The sequence below is a fragment of the Martes martes genome (assembly GCF_963455335.1).
Source record: "Martes martes genome assembly, chromosome: 2".
NCBI lineage: Eukaryota > Metazoa > Chordata > Mammalia > Carnivora > Mustelidae > Martes > Martes martes.
Window position 1 is genome coordinate 139,440,800 of NC_137889.1, and position 26,880 is coordinate 139,467,679.

General features: G+C 58.9%; 1 protein-coding gene across 2 annotated transcripts; it reads left to right on the forward strand.

Moving 5' to 3' along the window:
- The first annotated feature begins 871 nt into the window (after positions 1 to 871).
- UVSSA (UV stimulated scaffold protein A) lies at positions 872 to 26,880 on the forward strand. 2 transcript variants are annotated; one of them, XM_080796141.1, is made up of 14 exons: positions 872 to 1,113; positions 2,066 to 2,396; positions 3,034 to 3,154; positions 4,019 to 4,390; positions 5,305 to 5,417; positions 5,674 to 5,802; positions 13,852 to 13,963; positions 19,810 to 19,948; positions 20,329 to 20,448; positions 21,078 to 21,261; positions 21,609 to 21,717; positions 24,230 to 24,404; positions 25,651 to 25,757; positions 26,699 to 26,880. In XM_080796141.1, the coding sequence occupies exons 1-13, from the start codon at positions 1,016 to 1,018 to the stop codon at positions 25,742 to 25,744; spliced, it is 2,097 nt and encodes a 698-aa protein (XP_080652267.1). In that variant the 5' UTR covers positions 872 to 1,015; the 3' UTR covers positions 25,745 to 25,757; positions 26,699 to 26,880. The 2 variants fall into 2 exon arrangements, with proteins under 2 accessions (XP_080652267.1, XP_080652266.1); XM_080796140.1 differs by having other exon boundaries at positions 25,651 to 26,880.

Sequence of the window (26,880 nt, forward strand, 5' to 3'; positions counted from 1 at the left end):
CTGCCCAGGACGCCATCCCTCCTCCCCCTCCCTGGGACACCTATCCATCCTCCTCTGCTGCCCCCTCTGCCTCCTCCTCTTCCCCTCACACAGTCCCCTCCTCCACCCGCCCCCCCCACTATCCCCTTCTTCTCCTCACTAGGATATTGACCCTGACCCCTTCCGTTTTCTGGATGCTCCCTCCTCCCTGGTCACTGCTTTCTCCTCCTCCCTGAGACACCCCCTCTTCTGTCTTATGTGGCCATGGTACCCTGGGCTTAGGAACTCTGGCAGAGTCCATGGGGAGGGACCCACGGTCAGTGGGGGATACCAGGAGGGTGCTCAGATGAGATGAGCAGCTCCCTACACCTGCCAAGCGGGTACTGAGTTAGTGTCAGTGACAAACGTTACTGCTTGAGAGTGGCTCCTGGAGGGGCGCGTGTACAGTGCTGGGCCCGGCCCCTCCTTCTACCAAAGGAAGCAGCCCCCCAGCCAGCCTGGCCCCCGTGCTGCCCCCAGTTTCAGTTCCCGCTGAGTGACCGACTTCCTGGGCCGTCAACCTCGCCCTTCATTTCCCTTCCTGAAAACCTGCTACGTGCTCAGCCCTGGAGTTCTGGGTGCAAGTGATGCTGGCCCGTAGCCAGTCTCTCAGCCGTCTGCAGAGGCTTCCTGTGGGTTGTGAATGAGCTGTGTGCTGAATGGAGAAAGGGCCACAGGCACCTTTGGGAAAAGCTCATTTAAATTTTATCTAGGCAGTTGAATTCTTGGGTTGCTGAGGTACCTCCCACGTGGAATTGGAGAACTCTAGAGTTACTCTTCTGTTGTGCTTTTCCTGATTTACCACCCAAAATGCTGTGCCCAGAATACCATCTGCGTTGTTGTATTTCCGCAGCCAGGTCACATCAGAGGCTAGGGCTGGAGGGGCAAGCCTTGCATCCCCCCGGAATGCCCAGGACACAGTGAGCTCAGGAAACGTGTAACAGACCGCGAAGACTAGGTGGTCCTTCCACGTCTCTGCCACACGTTATTTCTAGATATGGATCAGAAACTGTCCAACCTGGTCGAAGAGCTCACGACTTCGGGAGAACCCCAGCTGAATCCTGAGAAAATGAAGGAACTGAAGAAAATTTGCAAGTATGTCTTAAGGTTCAGCGTTTCACACTGGCTGGCTCTGCAGGTCCAGACACTCCTGGGGGCAGGCCTCCTGCCACCTGTGTCTGTCAGCCCCGCCCATCTGCCCCCACCATGGCCTCTGTACAGGGAAGGAACGGTCCAGGGTGTTTCCCCCAGGAACCTGCAGGTCCCAGCTCTGGCGGGCGGTTACTTTGTGGGGCAGTGGTCCCAGGGTTGAGGGGGAGGGCGTGTTGGGCTTGAACACTTCAAAGAAGGCCTCAGCTGGGACAAAGTTGAGATTCACTGATTGTCCTTATCCTGTAAATACAGGATAAACAGGAAAACTTAAGTGATTTTAAGTAATGAAGTAATTTTAAGTAATGAAGTTTTTTAACTTTTGACAAAAAAAATTGCAGCTCAGATCAGGTTTCCCTGGAGACCCAGAACAGCGGTGGCTTCTTTTGCAGGGAAGGTAGCTGGGAGAGGCGGCAGGAGGGGGCAGGGTGTGTGCCGGCTTCTGCGGGGGAGAGGCGGCAGGTCCCTTCCTCCTTGCTTCGGTGCCCTGGCCTCGTGCCTGCAGGGGAGTCTGGGGACCAGGGGTCTCTGCTGGGGTCGGATGGTGACTCCTTGAGGCTTTGCAGGCCATAAAGTCTTCTGCGATGGCCGCTCAGCCATGGACAGTAATGGGCACGATGTGAAGGGGCGGCTGTGCTTGTGTCCCAATAAAACTTGATGGGCACTGACGCTGGCTCTCGTGGTTTTCACATGTCATGAAGTATTATTCTTTCATTAAAAAACGTAAAAGCCATTCTTGCTTGTGGGTCATACAGAAATGTGGGGACCTGAGGGCAGTCATTGGTCCAGCCTGCTCTGGACGGAAGGGAGGGGAGTGGGAGAGGGTGCATCCCTGCTGCTTTGCACACTGTGCACACACACAGGATCGGGCCTTGGCGAGAATGACTGGTGTTCCTAGGTCTTCGGAGGAGCAACTCAGCCGTGCCTACCACCTGCTCATGGCCCAGCTGAGCCAGGACCATGCCGAGATCCGCCTCTCCGCATTCCAGGCCATAGATGAGCTCTTCGCCCGGTCCCACCAGTTCAGGATGCTGGTTGTTTCCAACTTCCAGGAGTTTCTGGAGCTCACACTGGGCACTGACCATGAGCAGCCCCTGCCGCCCCCCAGGGAGGTGGCCCAGAGGCTGCGGCAGGCTGCCACCCGGGCCATCCAAGGGTGGAACGATAAGTACGGCGCGGCCTACAAGAAGCTGGCTCTGGGCTACCACTTTCTAAGACACAGCAAACAGGTGGGCAGGCCGCACGCTCTGTACTGCGTTAGTGGACAGACGTCTCTCAGGGCCAGCCAGTGTTGGGGGCAGGGCTCCCGGGAGCAGGGCAGCAGGTCCGGGTGGAGGGAGCTGGGCCTCTGGTCCCGACTTCACAGAAAGCCAAATGAGAAAAAGAGGTCGGCTTCTCAGATGCAACCCTGTTCTGTGTCCTGGAGTTGAGTCCATCCTGGGTCTGCTGTGGGCTCTGGTGGTCCTGGGTGCGTGAGACCCACCAGGATTGGCTGCCACCACCCCTGCCCTCCTGTCTGGGCAGCTGGCTGGTCCCCTCCACAGCCTGAGCATGCTGCCTGACACTGCATGTCCAGGTCACCTCCCGGGGTGTTTCCAGGCCCCGGGGTGGGGCGAGTGGCTCCCTCCACTGCCCCGCACGCACACTCTTCTCGGAGGCATGCTGCTTTCTGGACTGTGGGCTGGCTGTGTTCGGCTGGGGATCGATCATTGCTGTCAAGTGTGTTTCCTTGTGTTTGGAAGCGCTGGACCCCAGGGACCCGGAGGATCTGGCTCTGTGCTGGTGCCGGCACGTCTCCTAGGTCTGTTTGACTTACTTTCTTTGTGTTCTGTGCAGTCAGGTCTCATGTCCCCTTTAATTTCCCAGGTGGATTTTCAGGACGTGAGTGCGCGGACTCTGGCAGAGAGAAAGCTGGAGGAGGAGAAGCAGAAGCGCTTGGATAGAATCTACAGGGAGAAGTCTGAGCGGGCCATCAGGGAGATGGAGGGTGAGTGACTTATCAGGCCTGAGGGCACTGGGCCTGCTGTGCTGCACCAGGGCTTTGTGCAGCCTGCCCTCCGTGCCCAGGTTAGGGCAGACCTGAGCCCTGTTCTCAGGAACCTCTGGGCGGCCACGTCTCTCCCGCGCCCCCTGGCGGTGCCGAATGGAAGGTCTTCTTCATGCCTCTTGGAGGGTCTCTTCGCTGGGGGAAGCAGGGGACATGTGTCTGTTCATTTCATGGCCCTTGTTTCCTCTTGCCAACACCCCCCACTCCCAAAACCTGATCTCTCTGAGCACCCCGCCCTTTCCATGATGGGCAGGCCTAAGCTGAAGGCATTTCTGGCTCGCCTGGCCTAGGAGGAGCCTGGAAGCAGGCCTCTGTCGCCTGAGGAGGGTGCTGGCTAGCCCCAGGCAGATGCCATCGGGAAGTGGCTGGCCGGAATGGAATGGTCAAGATGTGCTGCGAAGGGAGGACTGGGAAGTGGTGTGTGTCCTGATGGCTCCCCATGGGCCTCCCTTGTCCAGAAGCTCTGTCCGTGGTGGCACGTTCCACTCTGTGTCCGGGGCACCGTGACCCTCATGGCCAAAGTCCAGACCTGAGGGTGTCTCTGAGGACATCCCAGAGGGCAGCCTCGTGCTGCTGAGCTGGTGGTTTCCCAGTGGTCACCAAGCCTCTGCATGCCCAGGGCACTGGCCTCTGGTGGGGGGCAGGAGGAGACCTGTACTTCCATGTGACATGTCACCACCCAGCCCGCCTGCCCCTGGGCCCACCTGCTCCCGGAACATCGCCCTACCCTTGATCCTGGGCCCTGCACCAGGGGAGGCAGTGCCCTGTGCTGGTGGCCCTGACAGGCCGTACATGTGTTTGCAGAAATGGCCGAGGAGATCCGGCGCTGCCTCACAGAGGTGGAGAGCTGCTTCCGGCTGCTGGTGCCACTGGACTTTGCCACAGGCCTGGGCACCTCGTTGCCCACAGTGGCCTTTGATGTGTCTGTGGAGAGTGCCCCTAGCTGGGCCAGTGCCGGCAATCATGGAGACGAGGAGCAGCCCTGCTGTAGCAAGACCCTGCTTGCCTCTGCCGGCTGTCCAGGAGCCAGCAGTGGGGCGGGGCCCCCTCAGACCACCGCAGGGGCCAAGGACGAGGAGGAGGAGGACAGTGACAGAGACAGTGACGAGGAAGAATTCGTGCGGTGCCATGGGCTGGGTTCCCACAAGTACACGCTGGATGTGGAGCTCTCCTCAGGTAACTGGTAGCTCCTGCTGGCCGGCCAGGGCTCTCTCCCCTCAGCCATGGGCCCTAGGGATGCTGATGAGAGCCCATACTTCCCCAGACGGTGAGCAGGGCAGAGACTCCAAGGTTGGGGTGAGGGGTGACTTAAGGCTCGGAGTCCGCGGTTCCACCCTGAGGTCCTCCTTGTGATGGGCTGGCCTCATTTTCTGGGGGACTGGGGAGCCCTTGGGGAGGCTGCAGTTCTTGGTCTCTGGCCCATCGGGATCAGAGGGTGACTGTCAGGGATCAGGTGCCCCCCACTCTGGCTTGGAGGGAAACGTAGTTGGACCGCGGCTTCCCACCACGTTCACAAAGATGCCATGTGAGAGGTGGGGCCCCATATGGCCCGGCAGCGTGTGGGGTGTGGGTGGTTGGGGGCCCGTTAGGGGTGTTCACAGAGGAAGGCTGGTCAGCCTAGTTGTGTGAAGACTTGCCGCCCCTGGACCTCTTGGGTGTCAGCAGCCCCAGGGAGCTAACAGCTGTTGCGGGCCAGGGAGCAGGCCATGTGCAGGAGGTGGGGTGCCTAGCTAGAGACAAACCAGGTGACAGGATGCAGAGGAGGGCCTGTGGGACTGAGCCGCGGTATGGGCTGTATGGGGGAGGGGGCTCCACAGCTCTCCGGGCTTGCTGGATGGCCTGGGGCTTGTGTGCCTGTGTGAATGCCGTGTGGGGCCTTGGGGTGTGGTGTGGGGGGAGGCATTAGGTTCGAGGTGAGATGGTCCCTGCCAAAGCCAGATCTTTAAGTAGTGCATCTGTTTCTCAGGCATGAGATGCAGGGTCCCGGGCAGAACGTGGCTGGGGCCGGGTGGGCAGCAGTACGGGTGGTCCCTCTGCGGTGCTGGGTGATCCACCCTGGCTCCTTCAGTGACCCTCATGCTTTGTTCCAGACAGCCTGAGGGTGCATGAGGATGAGGACAACCATGCCGTCATCCAGTCAGCCCAGGACGCGCTCAAGCTTATCCAGAACAAGTTCCTGCCAGCTGTGCGCTCCTGGGTCCAGGTGAGGGTCTGCGTGCCGGGGTCCTGGGCAGAGTCAGGGGCCCATGGGGTGTGCAGGGGTGACACTGCAGGGGGGTGGGGAGGGCTGTGCCATCCTGGGTCCAGGTGAGGTCACACGTGCCGGGTTGTGCAGGGATGACGCGGGGAGGGGAGGCTGGTAGGGAAGGACTATGTGCTCCACGGGGTGTGCAAGGGTGAGTTGGGGTGTTGGGGAGGGTGCCTTGTTCCGCCCAAGTGATGCGCCCCCTTGTTGGAAGCTGTTCACCCGCGCGGGGATCCACGGCGGGCACTTAGAAGCTGCCATCGACCTGAAGGCAGAATTGGAAACCACCCTGCGGCGGTCGGAAGAGCTGGACATCAAGCCTGAGGAGGGGCGCCGGAGGGAGGTGAGTGCCACCACTGGGCTGGGGAGGGATGACAGCAAGGAGATCTCCTCTCTGAGCTCTTTTCTGAGTCAGCAAGCATCACTGGGCTTTGGGAATATTCTGGTTCCTACTTCAGTGGGAGCTCCTCTCCTGAAACGGAAGCTTTGGCCCCAGGGGCCAGAGAGCAACAGGCTTCCCCGAGGTTGGAGGGTTGGGACAGGGTCCACCGCGGGAGGGAGTGGCAGAGCAGGGAGGCAGAGTGGGGGGGTGGGCAGTGTGTGTGGTCTAGTCTGGAGGGAGATCTCAGGGCCCTGGAGGAGGAGGAGGAGGTCGTGGGCTGAGCTGAGACCTAGTCTAGCCCCGCTGCATAGCCGTACCCTGAGCCCCCCCGAGCACCCCAGCAGAGCCTCCTGTGAGCTGGTAAGGGCCTTCCAGGCTTCAGGGCCTTGTCCCTTCCACCTACATTGCAGCCGAGGGCGCTCGGTGTCAGGGTGCTTGAGGCAGACTGAGAATCAGGACTTGGTCTCAGCTTTATGCAGAGGGCCATGTCCCTGGCTTGGGGAGGTGGACATCATGGTCCTAAGCAGGGCCCCACAGAGGAGCTCCTGGGCGGCAAGGTGGGGTGAACATGTGGCCTGGTGCCCCATTTGGGGAAGCCAGTCCAGGCCGGGTGTCTGCTGGTCTTGTGGCATGTCACGGGCCCCATGTGGTTTGGTAGGGGGTGGCTGGTCCCCTTGAGTGCTGGGTCCCGGGGCAAGGTTGTAGAGCTGGGACAGGCCCACGTTTGTTGATGGGGCACAGGTGAAGTCCATCAGTTCCTGAGGCACCTCCCATGGCCTGTGCCAGGACCTAGACCTTGATGTCCGTGATGGACCTGAGAGCCATGTCTTCCGTAGGTGTCCTCAGGGCCTGCCAGCAGGGTGGGACAGTCAGAGCTGGACTGCGGGGGTGGGGGGTGTCAGCACAGCTGCTGGCCTCTCAGAAGTGAGAAGGCAGATCCCAGAGTGCCCCTCTCTGCCAGGGTGCTGGGACCCCGGACCTGGCCCACCGAGCGGGGCCCTGGCTCTGGGTGGATGTAACTGTTTCCAGTGGGAGCTCTGGGGTGGGAGGAACAGCATTCCCCAGTGGGGAAGAGAGCAGATTTGGAGCCACTCGGATCTAGGATGGACAGTAGGTGACACGCTGGGTCTTGGCCCTTAATGACCTTGATCTCTCCAGGGCCACTGGACACCTGTCGCAGGGCCGTTGCCCTTGTGTGAGTTTCTGAGCATCTGCCCCACTGGCTGTCCTCCAGGTGCAGGTGTGGGGGCCCCCGGAGACCGGCAGAGGGCGGTCTTGCCTTTCTTCCACAAAGTTGTGGCATCAGAGGAAAGTTCTGGGCAGGGAGCCCAGCCTGCATGCTGCCTGGTATTTGCTGGCCAATGTCCTAGAGGGGTTTCTGTGGGCACAAGATTCCTCGAAGAGCCTTGTTTGGGGGATGTGACCTCATTAAGAAGTTAGTTGTGTGAATTTTGACCAAGGTGGTTATTTTTTTTTTTAACAGCAAAGGAAGGTTGTTTTCTGGTCTCAGGAGGGAGGTGATCTGGTCAGCTCTTCCCAGCATGTCAGGATTTAGCTCTGAACATTAGATGAGCCAGGATCATGGCGTCAGAGCAGAGGCTGGCCTGAAAGCAGGGAGGGGTGGGGAATCGGGCTGGCTCCTCTGGGTGCCCCCTTTATGGCACTCTGAGGACCAGCGCCCCCCCACCCCGCAGGGGCTTGCACTGGGAAGGAGCTGGGGAGGCACCCTCAGAGCAGCGGGGGTTTTGGGGAGAGCCCTGGCAGCCGTGAGGGCTGGTTGGGCAGCATGACCTCGTCCCACTGGGCCTGGGGTCCGCAGCACCACTGGGGCCCACAGGGCCCCGAGCCTAGAGCTGGCGGAAGAACCGTCTTGCCTTGTGGCTGTAGAGCCCCCAGGGGAAGGGCCCGTCTCCTAATGGACCCAGTGAGGCAGGGGTCCGCGTGTCCCTGGAAGCCGCAGCCTCCCAGCAGGAGGCACAATGTACTCGGCGTGGTGGGTTCCAGCCTGCGGCGGCCAGTGAACAACAGCTGGGGGGCCTCTCTCCAAACGCCCCAAGGGCTGGAGGAGACAGAGTGGGCTCAGGCTCCCCGTGTGGAAGTAGCCCTGCCCTGGGTGCCCTAGGACTGCCAGGGTTGGGCTGCCTGGCTCTGCTGTGGCTGCTGTTGTTTCCGCATGGACTCCTGGGGCCCCCACAGGGTCTTGACTGCGCTGGGACTGTTGGGCAGCTTCTGCACTGCCCCCAGACAACCAAGCCGGTGGGGGCAGCTCCATGCTGCTCCACGGAGCATTGGGGGTGCTAGGGGCATCGGGGATGCTGGGGGCGCTGGCAAGGAGTGCTGTGGGAGAAGGGGCCCAGCCCCTCCTGTGCAGGGACAGCAGGGCCGACTGAGCGGGTCACTGGGTTGCCTGGGGGAAGGTGGCGCAGTGGGAAGGGAGCGTCCCTGCCTTTGTCAGCGGCGCAGACGCTTTCCAGACACTTCTCCACAAGCTGATTGAAAAAAGGAACTGCTCTGAAATCCTTGGAGATTGTGCTCACCGCGCTGGCGGGCTGCGGCGCCTGGAGATGAAGTGATTGGGGCGTGAGTGGCTGAACGGCAGCGCCCTGCTCAGGTGAGCGCCGCTTCCCAGAATAGCCGCTGTGTATCTGCCCATCGGCTCCCGCTCCCCGAAGGGCCAGCAGCTGCGGGAGCCACTGCAGTCCCTAGAAATCACCAGCGAGCTGCTCTACGTGGTTTGCCTTAGCGTTTCCCCTCCCATAGGGGCTCAGCGTCCTAACTGTGCACATTAGGCCGAGCTGGGGGCGCTGACTTGGGAACGAGGGATTCAGTATTGGAGAACGTCAGATGGATGGGCCAGAGATGAGAACAGACACAGGGCTTCTGGCTGGTGTGCCACCGAAGTCGGGGACCCATGGGGAACAAGCCCTTGGGGTGGGGGTGTTGGAAGGTGGCCCCTTTCTGGTTTGGGGTTGCTGTTGGTTTCTACATACTGTTTTCCCTTTGACACAGAGGTTCCGACTTTGAGAAGTATTTAAGCCAGTTTAAATACGTTTAACTGTTTGTTTTATAGAGTGTGTCTCTGTTGTGTTTGGGAGCAGCTGGGGATAAATCTCAGATAGATCGATGTGGAGCATCATTGGGTAGATTTAGTCTCCAGCCTGCTGCCATGGGGAGTGTAATAATCCGCGCCTGCTACATTCATTACACTGATAAAAATCCTTTGTAAACTTTCAAATTGCCTGTGGTTTAATTATGTGGTCAAGATCACTAATTATTTTGTATTGTGTAATTAACAAAATATTAATTTCCTGCCAATTAATATGTCTGAAAAAATAACTTCAAGCATCAGTTTACGTAAACTCTCAGGAAGATGGGGGTTTTTTTAGTGGCTGGGTTGTAGGTTTAAGTGGGTGAGATGCTTGTGTGGGTGTCTCCGTTCTCACCAACCAGCCATCTGACACAGTGGCCACAAGGTCTAGACAGCCAGCACATCTCATTCCAAAAGCAGACATCGCCCTGCAGGGCTCTGGGAGGCTTTCTCCCACGCCGGCCGCCCCTGCCTGCCTGAGCGGTCTCCCCAGCGGACGGGCCTTGTGGCAGAGGAACTGCCTCCCGCTTCGGGCAGGGGCCCTGGACGCTCTTTCTGTCATTGTGTCCCACAAGTTTTCTGTACCGTGGGAACCACGTGAGTGCCAGCTCCCTGTAGGTGAAAAGGACAGAGCGGGAAGCGGGGGAATGAAATGTTGAACGAGTCAGGCACCCCAGGGAGGCAGGGAAACTAAATCAGCCGGCAGTGGGGACCTTGTGCTCGGCAGGGCCAGTAAACAACCTTCCTGGAGACGAGGCTCCCTCCATCACGCTGAAGGCCACTCGGTGGCTGAGGGCTTGGAGCCGGGGGAGGGATCCGCACGCCTCCACCCTTCTCTCCAGCGCTGGGAGAACACACATACGCTCCCCAGTGCTTAGGGGCAGCCCTCTCCCCTGTGCCCTAGGGCCCTGGAGCACAACCCCACTGCACCCAATCTCGCCCTATGCTGCTGTGCACCTCTTGCCCCTGAACACCTTCCCACAAGCAGCCCTGGGAGGTAGGTGGCGTCACCTCCCCATTACACAGGTGGGAAAACTGAGTCTGGGGGAAGTCACGTGAGTTTCAGTCTCTGAGGGCACCAGTCACCTGCGTTTTGCCTGTGCAGGTTGGGCTGAGGGAGCAGGTTTCCCTGTTCTTGTGTGGATGCCACTTCCATGGGTGGTGAGAACTGGGGAAGTGGCTGGCTGTAACCAGGAAGCACTGTGTGCTCCGTGGTCATGCTATTGGCATCCTGTCCCACGGCTCGTCCGCTCCCACGGGCCTCCCCAGGGCAGCGGCTGCAGGGGAGAGGGTGCTTGCCTGCGGCTCCTGGGTGGCTACCTGTGCTGGGGGATGGATGTGCCCGGATCCCACCTCGCCTTGGAAACGGACCTCCAGGCATCCCGTGGCCCCACAGCATGCGCCGCTAGCAGCCCGTTGCCAAGGCGAAGCCCTGGGGAACTGCATCCCAAGCCCATTTGGATCAGACAAGAAAGGGGGCGCCAGTCACTCTGGACACGACGGCGCTCGTTCTTGAGCAGGAGGCCATGTGTATGCAGCCTGGTCTGCGTCCGAGAGGCCTCTGTGTGGCCTGGGTGGTGGTGGCCTGGGGTCCCTGTTCCCTTGCACTTGCCCCAGTCAGCCCTGCAGCCCCACTGTCCTCTGCCCTCTGAAGGCGCGTCCCCAGCCACTGGAGATGCACATGAGATATTGGCTGGGCTGGGCAATTTGCACGGCCTTCCAGGGAGGGCATTAGCATATAAATAGCAGATGCAATGACGACCATCACAGCTGAGCACGTTTAATTTTTAGTTTATAAGATAGAATGGGGTTTTAAATGCATGGCCATCAAGCCGCTGAAAGACAAATGCAGTTTGGAGCTCACTTGTCTGACGAGGCCTTACATCATTTTTTTTTTTAAAAAGGGAAACAGACACACATAAAACTGAACAAAAGTGATTTCTTGGGTGAAAAGTAATTGAGATTGCGCACCGAGTTAATTAGATCGTACAAAATTTATTTAACAGTCCCAGCTGCATCTCGGGCATGCGTTTGGCGGGCAGACCCGCTCCCAGACCAGGTCGCTCTTCCTGTTCCTCCTCCAATAATCAGGAACCCTGATACCCCCACTGCTGTAAGCTGATTGTGTTGTATATTTTAGATGTTTTATTGCTTGTTTAATTATGATCCTAGAAGCTCATTTTTCTAAATCCTTTTAACTGTGGATGCAAATCCATGTTTAGGATACCAGCGGAAGGCCCACAGGCCTCCTCGGCGCCTCCCTGCTGCAGCCGGCTGGCGTCTCCCGGAGGGCCGCCTGGTGTGGGAGGCGTCTGGTGGGCCACAGGGCTCTGACCGCCTGCCCAGGGACTCCACCTGTTGGAGGAGGTGGGTGCACAGCCCAGATGCTGCAGGGGCGGGGTGGGGAGCTGCAGAATGAGAACAGTTCATAAGTGGACCCCATTTTGAGGACCAGTTGCCTCCTTGTGGCGTGATCTCCTTCCTTCCCAGGGTTCTCAGGGTGTCCACACACCCCTGCCCCACGCCCTGCCCAGGGCCTCACCTCCCTCAGGTCTGGATTCTGGCCACCTCCCTGTCTCAACCCAGGACTGGCTCCAGTGGGCTCCTTCCTGCCAGCCTCAGTTTCCCCAGGCCATCCTGTTTGGCCGGGGTCCTAGAGAGGGCTTTCTGGCCTGGCTGGTGGTGGTGTTCTGTTCTCTGAGCCAGTGTTTGGTGTGAGGCCCTGGAGCAGGGCACACAGGTGTCACAGCAGCGGCCACTGTGCCTAGTCGAGGGGCTTCCTCTGCATCTGGACAGCAGATGTCACTGCCCTTCCCCCACGGTCTGGGGGGGTTCAGAGCACTGTCGCAGCCCCAGGAACTCCATGTTGAACTCGGAGGCTCTGGAGTGCGGATTTGCAGATCCGGTGTTAGCAGTGAAGTCCGTCTCTGGCCTGGGGTCACTATGGGTCCAGGGGCCACCCGTGGCCGGAGAGCTCCCCGCTCACGTGCACAGGTGGGTTGTTGCAGAGGCCAGTGACCCGGCTGCGGGGACTCTGAGGGGTAGCTTTTACCCCATGGGTCCTCCTGGAGGTGGGTACGACCTGGCACACGTTGTCGGTGCTAATTTAAGAACAAAGAGCCGCCTGGGCTCTGTATTTCATCATGGGAATAAACAGTTTTCACTGGGGAGAAAAAGGGTGTAATTCCTAATAGTTAGCTAAGCAGCTGAATATTTTTTAGGAAATAAAAATTTTAGTAAAAGTCCCTGGTGAAATTGAAGGGTGTGAGTGGTGAACGTAATATTTTATGAAAATGACCCCCATATTTAAAACCCGCCGCGCTCTGTTATGCATTGTAGCACCCCGTCCACATCTACCTTTTAGAAAATTAAAACACATAAATTCTGTTTAGTGTTTGATACGCACTGCACTAGCCGAGAACCGTAATGCCCTAAAACCTTGGGCTGCTTTCCACCTTTCATAAATTCCTGGGTAGATTCTATACAAAAATAATTTTCAGGTCCGTGGCTCATTGTTATTCAAACGTGATTGATCGCCGTCATTTGCCCAGCTCGGGAGTTAAGTGCCCCTGTCATTTCCAAAGAGTATAATTGGGACGTTTCACAGGTCAGTGGTGGAGACAGGCTTCCCTTTTGATCAGTGTTAGACTGATAACAAAAAATTACAGTTTCCCATGATTAATGTCTGCCAAGCTTCCCAGATGCACCGCCGTGGGTTGTGCCCAAACATAGTGCATTTGCATCTGATTATGCCTCCTGGGGGGCAGGCGTCCTGGGCTGCAGGTACGGCAGACGTGGTTGCTGGTGGCTGCCACCAGGCCTGGCTCTGGCAGCGGGCGGCTGTGGGGGGGAGCTGCCGGCGTCTGTTATTCAGCCAAGCCTGGGGTGGTCTCCTGCCCCCGGTGTCACCAGGCTGTCCATTCTCTGTTTGGGCCTCACCGGTGCCTGTGAGCTGTGCTGCAGAGAAAGACATCGGAAGTAAAGGCGTGTCATGAGGTTCTCCAGAGTTTGCCTCGGTGATTGGCGTTTATCCAACAGGGCTCCCCATCCTGAGGGTTTCCTTCTGGGGGATTGAAACTGTGGTGCGGGGTTCACTTCCTGGTCAGGCTGAGCTGGCCCCCGAGTGCTCCCAGGTGGGTTGGTAGTGGGGCAGGCGCTCCTGCTTCCTCCCTGCCATGACCCTCTCAGGAAGGAGCGATCCCTGTGATGTGCTCTCCCCGAAGTCCCATCCTGGGGCTTGACCCCTGGGGGGGTCACTGAGAATGTGGGGCCAGTTGCAGTAGCCTGACTCCCCCAGTGTGTGGTGGCCCAAAGTCCTCCGTGGGGACCTCCATGGAGAGGCCAGGTGCTACTTAGCCAGCGGGGTTGGGGCAGGGGTCTGGGTCTCGTGGAAGGAAGCTGGTTCCCTGTAGTTCTTCAGGCCCTCTGGGCAGGCTAGGGTGGAGGTGGGCCCCAGCTCCTCTGGAAGCTCTGGACCCCTCACCACACTGACCTGGATGGGGAAAGGGGCATCATTGAAAGGAAACTGTTTCTTTTTGGCATTTTAACAAGTTAATTTTAAGGACAGAATATTTCAGAAATGCCATAGTCACACCAACATCCCCAGAGCTGCCCCAAGAACGGCCAGACGCTGTGTTTCAGCCTGCAGGGAGGGGCGGCCCTGCCTGTCCTGGGGCTCTGGAAACACACTCACTCCTTGCCTCCCCTGGCATTTCAAAGGGCACCAGGCGGTGGGGCAGGTTGTGCATGGTTTAGGCTCGGAGCTGTGGATCTGGCGTGAGCTCAGGAGTGGGACCAGGCCTGGAGACAATCCTTGGTCTCCGGGCTGTGGTGCAGCCCACGCCTGACCCACAGAGGCAGGACTGGGAATGTCCAGGCCTCTGTGCTCTGTTCATAGGCACATCTGGGGGGGGTTTCCACAGGTGGCAGCCCCAGGGGACGAGGATGAGGATGAGGATGATGGGGACTTTGTCGAGGTCCCAGAGAAGGAGGGGTATGAGGCCTGCATCCCTGACCACCTGCGGCCTGAGTATGGTGAGTGCAGTGGGGGCGGGAGGGGGGTCCTGCTAAGGATGCTGACCCTCAGGGCGTGACCTTATATCTGGGGTCTGGGGCCCACTGAGCAGGGGAGCCAGCTATGGTGGCCACCCCGCCTGCTAACATTGCAGAGCTGTCACTGAAAATCATGGGATTCTCCCCATTTGTGCCCCAGGTCCTTTCAGTCCAGTCTCCTCCCTGAGGTTTGCCCCACCGTGTGCTCCCACTGTCCATGGTGGGCAGGCCCCAGCACTCATTCAGTGGGCACAGCCAGGCTGGTGCTCCATGAGGGACAGCCCTGCTGGGGATACACAGGTCTCAGCACAGGGGAGCGAGTCCAAGAGGGGTGCGGGTACCCCAGAGCGGACAGAGAGCCCGCATGGCTCCTGTGCCTGGAGGAGAGTGCTGTGGGTATGTGGTTTGACTCTCGAGGTGCCGGGAGACTGCTGGCCGTTCACCAGCTCCTTAGTCCTCAGGCTTCATTGGCCCTGGCGTCCCCACTTACCACCTGTGGAGTCACAGACTCTGCCACTGGCCCAGGGCTCCTGTGTAGCTCTTGGCAGCAGAGGGTTGTGCCTTGGGAAGTGCAGACCCAGCTGTGACTGCTCTTTCCTGTCTGGGGTGTCCTTTCGCACGTCTGCACCCCAACATGGTGGCCGTCTGGTGAGGGGGTGTGGGCCCGAGAATCCACCCAGCACACACACACGAGGCCGATAAAAACAAGACCCATGGCTTTTGTGGAGAAACAGACTATAGTCGACTTGTTTCTGAGTCTGTAAGATGAAATGTGAACTTTTCCGCAGGGTATAGATGGTAGGCAGCTCAGCTGGGGCCCATTAGGGGCAGCATGCAAAGCAGCACATCCAGACCTGACGGTTGCCGCTGGCATAGCCCTGGTTCCTCTCCTGCCGGCTGGCCACCAGCCTGGTGTCCTCTCCCTAGGCACCAGCTTGGATGTGGAAACAGCGACTACCCATCCCTGCCCCCTGCCTGCCAGGGCCTGCGTGCATGCTTCGCCCTCTGCCCCAACCACGCAGGCCTTCACGTTTTAGTTTTCAGGTCTTCCTCTAACCACTAGGCACCCCTCCTGCCCTTTGTTCCTCTGTGTTCTGTGCCTGAAATGGCTTCGTTTATGCTGCCGTCCCCCCCACCGCCCTGGAGCAGGGGCTCCCTGTGGCCAGAGGCCTCACCTGCCCCCACAAGGGACCTGGAGGCTGCCCAAGGCATCTGTTAGGAGCAGTGAGCGCCCTCCCGTGCCCAGGCCAGAGCCCAGCAGAAGCCCAGCCACACCCGAGGCTGCCTGTGCCCAGGCTGAGACAGTGGGCAGTGGGGCCAGGACTGCCAGGGAGCAGCTCGCACACGGTGCAGTGTGGTCACTTCTCCAGGTTTCTGCAGCAGAGGAGTCTGGTGATGGGCAGCCCCAGCCTGAGCACCTCCTGCGGCTAGCTGCAAATCCGGCAAAGTTCGGGCTCAGAGACCCCGGGCCCTGCCCCTCGGGCCTGGGAGCCCTGCACTGACCCTCAGCTGGTCCTCTCGGCCCTTTCCAGCCACAGGCGCTTGGCCTGGCCCTTTGCACGTCCTGCTTGGAGGGCATGGAGCCTTTTCCGCAGAAGAGAGAGCTCGGCCTGGGGCTGTGTTGGTAGCCAGCTCTGGTAGTAGCAGGGAGCACAGCTACAGTCCGCAGAGGGCTTCGTCTGCTCCACATCCATTGTGCCACGGAGGCCATGGCCTCCAGCAGGGACGATGGGGCTGCCGCCACTCCCACTGGCAAGGTGCTGAGCAGGAGTGGCCGAGGGGACTGGGCGACAGGCTGGGTGGGCCCGCCATTGTCACAGGACATGCGCCTGGACTCAGCACAGCCCTGGCACCATGGCAAGGGGACCTGCCAGCCACAGCCCCAGCCACGAGGGAGCAGAGATGAGCTGTCCCCACGGAGACATTGCCGATCCCGATAGTCTGCAAGCCTGACAGTGTGCAGGCTGCCTCCCGCTCTGGGCTCCCAGGGCACCTGACCACCACCACCTCGTGAGGCCAGGAGGGCCCAAGTCCCTGGTGCCCATAGCCACGCCTGGCCCATGGAGGGTACCTCAGGAGCCCAGGAAAAGAGGCAAGACTGCTGCCGGCCCCCCTCCCTTTGCTCACGACATCCTGTATGTAAGCCGGAAGGTCATGCTCACGGCTGACGTGGGTCTGTGTTCACAGACAGGTGGGCTGCGGGGGGCCTGGCGGTGATGGACCCAGCTGGACTAGGGCCACAGGGTTTCGAGGGTCGGGAGGGCCCCAGAGACAGCTGTGCCCCCGGTGGGCCCACCCTCACCACCACCCTAAATCCCACTGGGAGCCCCAGCAGGCCCCAGGGCTCTGGAGGCTTCCAGACACAGAAGTGTGGCAGCCGAGGCAGTTCATAACGCTGGTTTATATTCTGCCTCTGTTTTTTCAATTAAATGCAGGTGAACCCGAAGTAGATTGGTCTAAATCCACACGGCTGCGGAAGCTGGTGCTTTTTCTTTCTCGTTTCTTTCTGTGAATTTTCACCGAGGGGCTTTTATCTTCCCCTTAATCCTACCATTTCTGTCAGGACATAATCTCTTTCTCAAATTTACATTTTAATTACAAGGCCAGCTGAACTAGGTAAAATCAATAATGTCAAGCTCGGCGGCCTAACTCCGTGCGGAAGCCGCAGCCTCTCCATTTCCCGCTATCGATTCATCGCTCCCACCCTGTCTGCCTTAGCGCTCCAGGCAAATGGGTGCCACTTGGTCAATTTAAACAAAAAAGGGGATTTGGGCATTTGTAGGATTCTTTCTAAAAGCAACGGTGGGAGTAAATCTGAGCCCAGCTCCTGTACTGGGGCCCGTGCCCGTCTGATGGCTGAGTGGCCAGCTCTGCCAGAGAATGCTTGCTCCCGGGCTGAGGCACACCAGCTGCTTTTTGGGGTTTTACTTTGAAAGTGTATGTCAGCGAGATTGATTTTCTACAACAATGTGAAAATGGTCGTGTTTTTTTAGCGCCCTGAGTATTTACTCTGCTTTAACACGCTTACCCATCTTTTTAATGGTTTAAAACAACAAATCAATGAAAAATATATTTCATTCTTGTAACTCCTAGGAATTCACGTATTGATCCTTCGGCTGTGATTGTATCCATCTAAATGCCACAATGCCCACTTATCAGCCTCCCCCAGCACCCCAGGCGCGTGTGCGTGGCTTGTGCACACTCGTGGAGTTGGCTGTCTGCGACAGGCTCTGTATAGTCAGTGATACATCTTGTCAACATCCCGAGTGGGGGTGTTGGGGGGTTTCGGGGAGCTGGGGCCAAGGCGGCGTGGTGATGATGGAACCTGGCCTGGGGTCCCAACCCTGGGGGACTTGTCATGCCCGAGCAGCTCTGTCCTCTGCTCTCAGCTGCTGGAACCTGGGAAAGGGCAGTGGGCGGGCTTGCCAGGCATCTGCAGTAGGTGCGGGCACATGTTTCCTGCACAGGGCCTATGGGCTTCTGGAGCCCCCGCGAAGCTGTGTGCGGCCACATGCCAGGGAGACCATGCACAGAAAGGGGCCCGTCCGCTGCTGCCTGCGACACTGCGGGGGACTGGGCTGGATGTCCCCGAGTCGGGTCAGGCTGCCCCTGCTGCAGAGAGCCCACGCCTAAAGCACACACTTTAGTCTTCAGTGCTGCCACATCCCTTCCAGTTCTCTCTAAATCCAGTGTTCATGAGTTGGTGTTGGAGGGTGCTGGGTGGATCTGTGTTCAGCAGGGTCATCTACACCGCAAGTGCGTGTGCTCAGGAAGGGAGTGTCTGATTGTGTGTTTAGGTTTCTGACGTCTGGGTCGTCACTGCCCTTTGCTCGGCTCCTGGCTGCTCCATGGCCCAGGGACGTGGTCTGGGGGCGCTGAGGTCCCCTTGGTCCTCCTGCCTGTGGTCCTGTCAGGTGTGCTTGTGTTCTGAAGGGCTTCCTGGATGCAGCGTCCCATGTGGCTGTGGATTTGGCCTTTTTGGTCTGTTGTGTGAGGGTCCACAGAGCCGGCCATGGCGAGCCCCTGAGCCGCTTACCACGTGTGCTGTGTTTCTCCTTGTGTGCCTGGAGCCTGAAACACGGTCTTTCTGGCGACACTGTTGGCCTTGCTTTCTCCGTCCCATTCTACAGGGTGAGTCTGCATGGCTGTCTTTAGCTTCATCGTCTTGTTGACTGTTTAAGTGGGTCTTGTGTGGACCACAAGTTGCTAAAAGTTTTAGAACTAATCTGCCTTTTAGCTGATTTTAATCCATTTAATGAATTGTTTCTGTTTGTTCAATGTCCCAGACACTTTATTACCCACTGGGTTTTCTTTCCCCACCTTTTGTTTGGTAGGTTAATATTTTTTCTGTTAGTTTTTAAAATATTCCATCAATATTGATAAAATTGTAAGAGCGTTGATTTTTCTGAGAGTTATCCCTTATTTTTGAAAGATTCATCCTCATGTTTTCTGTGCACGGTCCTGGTCCCGTAATGCTGTCTGTACCGCCCTCCCCCTGCGACCCCCCAGCCCAGCACCCTGCTCACCCCAGCTCAGCTCTGGTGCCAGATGTGCAGTGAGAGGCAGAGATATCACTTTGTGCTCCCACTCGCAAGCCTTGCCCCAAACTCCCTTTCCTCCCTGATAGATGGATTGATGACTCGCTAGGAGAGTGTTTTCAAAGCAGGCCTTCCTGTGGCTCCAGAAAGGGTCTCATGTGTGCGAGGCTGTCCCTCACGGGCACCACAGGGTGCTAGTGAGCTAAATAGAAAGTTCTAGCTCGTCTTCTCTTTCAAGCTTCTCAGGAGGAACTCCAGAGACTTCACGTTCACGGTCACTGTTAAAAACGCTGGTGTCGGTGGGATGCTTGTCCTTCGCCCTTTCTGCTGTTCCTCCCTAGAAGCTTTTTGGATCTTTCTCTTCATCTTATCGTCCTTAAGTTTCCTTGTAAGTCTACCAGCCATGTTTTCTCTTTCTCTTTCTTGACACTCAGTGGGCCATTTGGGTAGTTCCCAAATTCCAGCAAAATTGGGTGTCTTATTTCTTCAACTGCTTCCCAACTCCAGGTATTTTTTCTGTGCTTTGGGGGCCAGTAGTGAAGATGCTGACATCTGTATGCAGCACAGCCGGTGTCCGCACCTGAGCTGTGAAAGCTGCCGTCTGGCTTCATCCCACGCCCACTGCCCGGGGTGCCCACCACCTGGGGTGCCCGCTGCAGTCCCTGAGTCATTACCGCTGTCCATTGTGGGGGTCTCTGCTCTCCCCTCCTCTTCCGAAGCTCCGGTGTGCTCCGGGCCCCACAGCCCTTGGGGAGCATGCAACACACCTGACCTGCCAGATATCTCGCCCTCTCTCTGGAACATGCTGCTCAGCTTCCTTCCTGGCATGTCACAGTCCTCACATATGACTGCGCTCAGCCCACAGGACCTCAAGCTCCCACGGCGAGTTTGGGGTGGCACACCTCTGCTGATGCCACCCACATTGTGTGCCACCCTGGGACCCTGGCCTGCACGGGGGCAGTGTGGCCATACACCCTGCAGAGAGGGGCCGGCGGGGGCCAGGGAGGGCCCCTATGGTGCTAGGAATCTGCCTTCGCCCTGCTGTGAGGATTTGGGATGGACGCTGGCCTACAAAGCTCTGCAACCTGGTGGCCTCGTCTCTGGCCTTCTCCGGTGGAGGTGTACGGAGGTGCCAGCATGGTGGCCTCTTCTGGCTGGAGCCTGGCTGCAGGCTGACACGGGTCATCACTGCTGGGCTGTCAGCAGGGGGTAGAGGTAGAGCATAGTGCCCCTGGGGGTCGGTCTGGGGTCATGGGAGCGGTGGCCAGGAACAGCTCCTCTCTATTCCAGGGCTGGAGAAGGACCCTACTGCCCGGGGCTTGCAGACCAGGAGGACAACAAGGCGGGACGAGGAGGCGCATGACCCCACCTCTGCTGCTGCCCAGCGTTACCACCTACATGGACGCTCGCTCCCTGCTCTGAGCCCCAGGTGACCTCTAGATGCCTGCCCCTGCCTGGTGCAGGCTGCCCAGACCCCTCTGGCTGTGTGGGGGTGACCCTGGTCTGTGCCTCTGGCTTGCATGGGATAGAGGGGTCCTCGGAGAGCTGGTGGGGACAGGTGTCAGACCCAGGAAGAAGTCCAAAGATCCAAGACTAGCTCCCTGCAGAGCTCCCTGAAGACCACTGGTGGGCTTGGTGCCAGGACCCAGCTGTCCTGGACCCCGAGCCCAAGGTGGCAGACGTCACTGCTTGGATGTGTTCACCCCGGGGTCTGTGTCTTGAGGAGAGCAGAGGACGAGAGGGAGAGACGGGGCCCGTGGCAGCTCTTGCATGCACAGTCAGCATGTCCTGTTCTTGTGACCTCGCTAGGGCACCTATGGGACACCAGGAGGCCGGGAAGCTGGCAGCAGAGCGGGCCCGGGCACCTGTTGTACCCTTTGGGGTGGACCTGTGCTACTGGGGCCAGGAGCAGCCAGGGAAGATCCTCAAGTGAGTGTGGGTGTGTCTGGTCCCACCTTTCCCCGGCCCGCAAACACCACCAGGCCCAGGGCCTAGCTCTGCCTCACACTCCCTGTGGGGGCGATCACCACATGCAGGCTCTAGTAGGACCACAGAACTGTGCCGGGGGGCGCCTTTCAGACCTCTTCTGAGCCTTCCTGTGACTCCCTGGGGAGACGTCCTGCACCGTCCTCCTACAGTCTGGCATCATGGGATGTGAAGGATTGGCTGCCTGGGCCCAGGGCCCTTCCTGACCCATCCTCGCCCCTCCAGTGCTCTGACTCAGCCCTGCACATGGGCCAGGCCTGGGGCTCTGCGAGGACTTCCTGGAGCTGTCCCTGCGCTGTGCCAGCCGGCGCTGTCCTCTGGGGGCCACAGATGAGAAGGGGACACAGGTGCATCCACTGGTTAACCTGCTGGGAAGTGTGCAGTCCTAGCAGGCTGGGGGCAGCCATGGAAGCTGGACAGGGGAGGACCCTTTCTGAGTTTGGGCTTGTGGCACCTGTGACAGGGTCCAGAAATCTGGGTCCGCTGTCCTCAGACTGCCCTGCCTGGCCTGGCCTTGCGGCCACAGTGCCAGGCAGCCTCCCCATGGCAGCTCTGAGAGTCTGGTGTTACAGGTGTGACTCTGAGCACCGCTTCTGGAAGCCCAGCGAGGTGGACGCAGAAGTGGACAGTGCCGCTGTCTCAGAGATGCTGCAGAGCCGCTCCATTACCTTTGCAGGGAGGTTTGAGCCCGTCCGGCACCGGTGCCGCGCCCCAAGGCCCGACGGCCGGCTCTGTGAGCGCCAGGACCGGCTGAAGGTGAGGTGGCAGCCACGGCCAGCAGACCACAGGCACACACGGGCATGGTTGCCGCTGGAATGGGGCAGCTGTATGGAGTGCTGGGCTCTCGCCGGCCCCTGTGAAGCCAGCTGTGGCCCTTGGCAGGGGCCCCTCCTCAAAGAGGGCTTGTCCATGGCTGGCCTGAGTTGCTCCGCCACCACCTTGTACCCGGGGTTGGGGGTCTGACGTCCAGGACCTCCGTGCTCTGCGCTGGTTCCTGTATGCCTGCCCCACACAACCCCTCCTGCGCCTGTGCTGCGCTGAGCACCAGGTGGCCGGAGTGAGGGAGGTGGCTGTGGCCAGAACTGCTCTCCTCTTTGTCCCAGTGTCCATTCCACGGGAAGATCATCCCCAGAGATGACATGGGCCGGCCCCTCCAACCAGAGGACAGGGCCTGGGAGCAGAGGCGGCTGCAGAAGGGGGCGGGGCGTGCAGGTAGGTCTGGGGCCAGAGCAGATGGCTGGGTACTGTGTGGGGGGACAGCCTGGGACCCAGCGGCTACCTGCCGCCTCCATCGTGGTCGTAACTCATGGCAGCACCCCGGGGGACACGGGCTTCTGGTCTGGGCAGGTTTTTATATCGCTGCCCCCGGGAGAAACAGACTCACGGCCAGAAGCCATCATGTTTGGTGGCTCGGGTCTGGGTTCTGAATCATGTTTTTAAGGAAATTGGAGAATGACGGTAAGAAGGCTATTGGCTGAAGCCCGTGCTCCAGAGAGGAGAGTGGCAGGTTCTCTGTAGCATGGGAGGTTTGGGGCATGTGTGTGTGCACACAGCTGTGAGTGCGTGTGCTTGTGTGCACAGGTGTGCGAGTGGGATAGGTGTGCAAATGGGGTGTGCGTGGGTGTGTGCACACAGGTGTCCAAGTAGGATGTACATGCATGTGTGCATGCCCAGGCAGACACAAGAAGGTCCCAGGTAGGCTCTGAGCCCCTGGTCTCGGGAGCCAGTTCTGCACAGAGGCCATTTCAGGTTCTGGCTGATAGACCAGCTTCAGGCCTTGAACCACAGAAGTGTTGTTCTCAGGACAACTTGGGGAACTTGTCTCAACACGGTATGTGTGTCGGTGCGCTGTGCTGGGCACATGCCACAGGCTGGCCACCCCATGACTCCCGAGGGCCCCTGAATAGCAGGGCCACATGGTGTCCCCTAGAAGTGGCCCTCACTGTCTGGGAAGCATGTGGGTATGTTCAGAATGTGGGGGTTACCCATCAGACCTCTGACCCGTCTCGGAGTCTCTGTGGTTTGTCAAGCCTGGGCTAGGGTCTGGAGGTCCTGGCCACCTGGGGCTTTCGCTGTCCCAAGAAAGCCACGTTGTGGACCCGGAGCCCCCATGTGCGTGGGGGCAGCACTGGCCTGTACGTGAGGGTCCCAGCCAGGTGGAGTTTATCGTCATTAGTGGGGTCTTTCCCTTTGACAGATGTGAGATTTCGGGCTGATGCTGTGTTTGAGCCTCCGGGCAGGGGATAGCAGCAGGGAGGGGCCCCTGACCTACTAATCCGCGGGGCGAGGCCTTCCCTGGTGGCTCACACTCAGTAGCAAATTAAGTGCGTATTTTTTGTGTCAACCCTGAAGAGTATCTGGTTCTCCAGGCCTCGGTGACTTGTTAACAACAGGTATCGGGCTGCGGCCGCGGGCCGGCGCTGGCCAGTCAGATGTGAAATAGCATCTCTTTACTAACTACAGTATTGATCCCCGCCTCCCTCGCACGCGCAGCAATTTTCTTTCCCCGGCACTAACCTTGGTGACAATGCGCCAAGCTCCAGGCCCGCCAGCGCACAGGAAGGCCGTGCGGCCCCGGCAGCTATTGATTTTCCTCAAAGGCTTTTAAATTGCTCCTTCATTTTACTGAGATGCTCATTCCATCTCTCCTGGCCGCCGGTATTTTTCCGTGGTGTTTAAACAATTGCTCCATTCACTGGGCCCCTAAACTGTGGCACCTTCTTATTATGGGAGATAAACTGTTTAGACAGTTTTCCTTAATCTCGGATTAATCGTTCCTGGATCTGAATTGTGCGGCCCCATACTCCTTCACTTCAAAAAATCAACTTGGGGAGGCCTAGCCATCTGTCTGGGGTGCACGTTCTGTGGGGTTCCCGTGGGCATGGTGGGCACAATGGCATGTGGGGCGCTTGGCACCCTCCTGTGAGCCGGGCTCAGTGGCCCAAGGTCTGGGCACATGAGGGGGGCTGTGCTGTCGCCCTCCTGACCAGGATGCGCCTGATCTCACAGAGCCCAACCCCACCTTCCAGACGTAGGCCCGCTCCCACTGGGACCAGGAAGCTGAGGCCAGGATGGGAAGGAGAAGCCAGGGCAGGAGCGGGGCCATGGGGACCCCGGCATGAGACAGTGAAAGCATCCCTCGGTCCTGGCAGATGAGAATGCTGGCCTGGCCGTGGTGCAGCCCACAGCTAGCGAGGCCCAGTTCTGTGGGACGTGGAGCAGCGTCCCCTGCTGCCTTGCCTGACCTGGGCCATAGCAGGAAGAACAGAACTGCCCTGGTAAACTGACTCCCTCATTGAAGCCCATTGCCAAGTCCTCTTTGGACAAGTGAAAAAGAAAGCTCAGCCTGTCCTGAGCGCTGGGCCCTCGCTCCCCTGCTGCACCCAAACACCAGTGAGCAGATGGGTCTGGCCACTGTCACTGGGGGCCGGGTGGGCCAGTCCTGCTGGAGGCTGGGAAGTAGCTTGCCACTGGCGCCCATCTCAGCTACCTTCCTGCCCAGGGGGCTAGTGGGTACACCAGATGAAGCTTCTGGGTCCCGTCCCAGCTCTTTTCTGGCATCTGGTGGCCAGGGGCCTGTGGGCCCAGGATGGGTGGGCAGCTCTGCCTTGCCATCCGCCCCCTTTGTTGCTGGCTGGCAGTGGGCCGAGAAGGGTCGGGGCTCGGGAGAGAGGCTCTCTGTTCGGTGTCAGGAGTGTCTTGAAATCTTGGGGTCTCTTTGCAGATTGGCAGGACCCCGAGTTTATGAGAGATGTGGAGGCTGCCACTGGAGTGGACCTTGGCTCATCTGGGTCAAGCAGGAGCGGCAAGGGCAAGAGGAGGAAGCATCCTGGCCTCACCGACCTGAAGCGGCGCTCCGACACCGCCCGCGCGCGTATTGCCAAGAAGGTGTTCGCCAAGTAAGAGCTACTTGCCCCATGCCTGCCCCCTGCCCCTGGATTTGGGGACACTAGAGGGGCCTGGAGCTGGTCACCCCGAAGGTGGTGGATGAGCTTCACTGACCAGCCAGCGCTCCCTCCTTTTCTGGAGGTGGGGGGAGGCCTCCATGGGAGCTGCTGGTGCAGGGCCAGCTGGCCCTGGGGGGGCTTTCTTGTGATCCGTGCCCGGGGGCATCCACGTGGGGACAGTGGGCAGGGGAGGCCGGTCGAGACTGGGGAGGTGGGAGACACCACATGGGTCTCTGCTTTAGCAGACCTTGGCCAATGCTGCCGGGGAGGGGGCATCTCCACAGCCCAGCTGGACATGCCTGGCGGCTGGGGACTCGACAGGGCCCAGGCAGGAAGGCCGCCAGCCAGTGCTCTCTCTGCCTTCCCACCACCGGGGCTGGCCAGACGAGCACACTCAGGGTGCTCCTGTAGGAAGTCCTGTGAGGCCGTGGCCTCTTTGGTTGGATCTATGCACACATCGTGGGTGCCGTCAGGCCATCCTCGTGGGGCAGCCTTCTCAAGAAGATGACACCTGGAAGGCATTCTGCTCCATGCAGCGGCCATAGGAGGCACATCCATCTTGGCCAGCGTCACCACATACTTGGCCTGTGCAGGGTCTGACAGGAGGGAGCCCTGTGAGCTCGTCCTGTTGGAGGGCCACAGGTGACTGAGCCCCGGAGTCGCACCTGGTGGTCACACGGGCACTTGGGGGCAGCAGGGCATCGCTGCTTGGCAGCCTTGGAGGCTTCCTCCTGGGCCCAGGGCCCTGCTGAGCAGGCAGCAGACAGGCTGGGCAGCAAGACATGCTTGATGGCCCATTCACATCTTTGCTGGCAGGCCTGCGGTGTTGCCCCGAGGCTCTGTCCTGGGGCGCTGTGCACGGGACTGGGAAGGGTCTGGTGCTGCCTTGCTGCCTGTGCCCTCGGGCCGCTCCCCCTCCGGCCTGCTGGGCAGGCTCTGCTGTCAGTCTGTGGTGCAGCCTGGCACTGGTGAGGTCAGGATTCTGCGGGCTCGGGGCTTGGGGCTCCCATGGGGTTGCTTTAGGCTCCGGACAGGTAAGCTGCAGCCACTTCTGGGCTGTGTTGCCCATCTGCACAGTCTGAGCGGTCTGCATGGGGCAGCCACTGAAGACTAGGGCCTGATCCCAGCCAGACCACACTCAGAGCCCAGAGCCCTGGCCAGGCTTCCCTGATGTCATCTTGCTCTGCTTTCCCCACAGGGCTGCTGTGCAGAGGGTGGTCACAGTCATGAATCAGATGGACCAGAAGAAGCACGAGAAGTTTGCAAACCAGTTTAACTATGCGCTGAATTAGAGGGCCAGACGTGGTATGTGCAGCCCCCCTGGCTGTCGGCCCCTCTTCCGGCCTCCCTCAGCCAGGGTGCCAGGATGGGAGCGCAGACACAGGACTGGGCTGGAACCACAGCCACCATTTGTTGCATGGATTTCTTGGGAGGAAATAGTGCGCGTTCTACTCACAGTGCCCCAGAGGTACTGACGCTCCCCTGCCCTGGGGAGCCACAGCCCTGCCCTGAGGAGCCACTGCCATCTGGGTTATATGGGTCTGGCCTGCCTGAGAGCCTGGAGGTGACACGGGCAGCATGTCCTTGCAGAGCCCCAACTCCCACTTCCCAGCCTTTTCCCTGGGCAGTGGTCACTCAGAGGGACTATAGGAAACCTCACACTTTCACATAAACACTGTTTTTTAAGACAAGCAGGGTCATGAGCCACTCAGTGTCACCGCTTGCGTTTCCAGCTCACGGAGCACTTTGGTGATGGTTATGCATCAGAATGCCAGCAACTACCTCACGGTTTTTGTGTTTTTAAAAAACAGCCTCATACTCTCACACCCTAGAATTCACCCTTCCAAAGTGTACCACTTAGTGGCATGAAGTGCACTGTATAACCTAGACCAGAACCTATACACCAGGTTCCAGAACTTTCCGTCACCCCAGGAGAAAGCCTATCCCCATTTGTGGTCACTCCCCTTGTCCTTCCTCTAGCCCCTGGCCCCTCCTGATTTGTTCGTGGCTCTGTCCTTTCTGGGTGGACAGCGTCCTAGCAACGTGTGGCCTTTTGTGTCTGCCTCCTCCATTCACTTAGCACAGCGTCTCCAGGGGTCTTGCGTGTTGTGGAATATGGCCCCGCGATGACACCTCCGTATCACGGACATTTGGGGAGTTCTCACACCATTTGGCTATGATGAGTAATGCTTCTGTGAACATGTGTGTCCGAGTTTTGTGTGGACATATATTTTCATTTCTTTTAGGGGTTTACGCCTAGAAGTGGAACTGCTAGTTCATTTGGCCACTCTGTGTTTACTTGTTGATGAACCACCAGACTGTTCGAAAGCAGCTGCCCTGTTTTACTTACATTCCTGCCACAGCGCGAGGGGTCCAGTTTCTCTGTGTTCTTGCCAACACGTGATCTCTCCTTAATCTTAGCCACCTG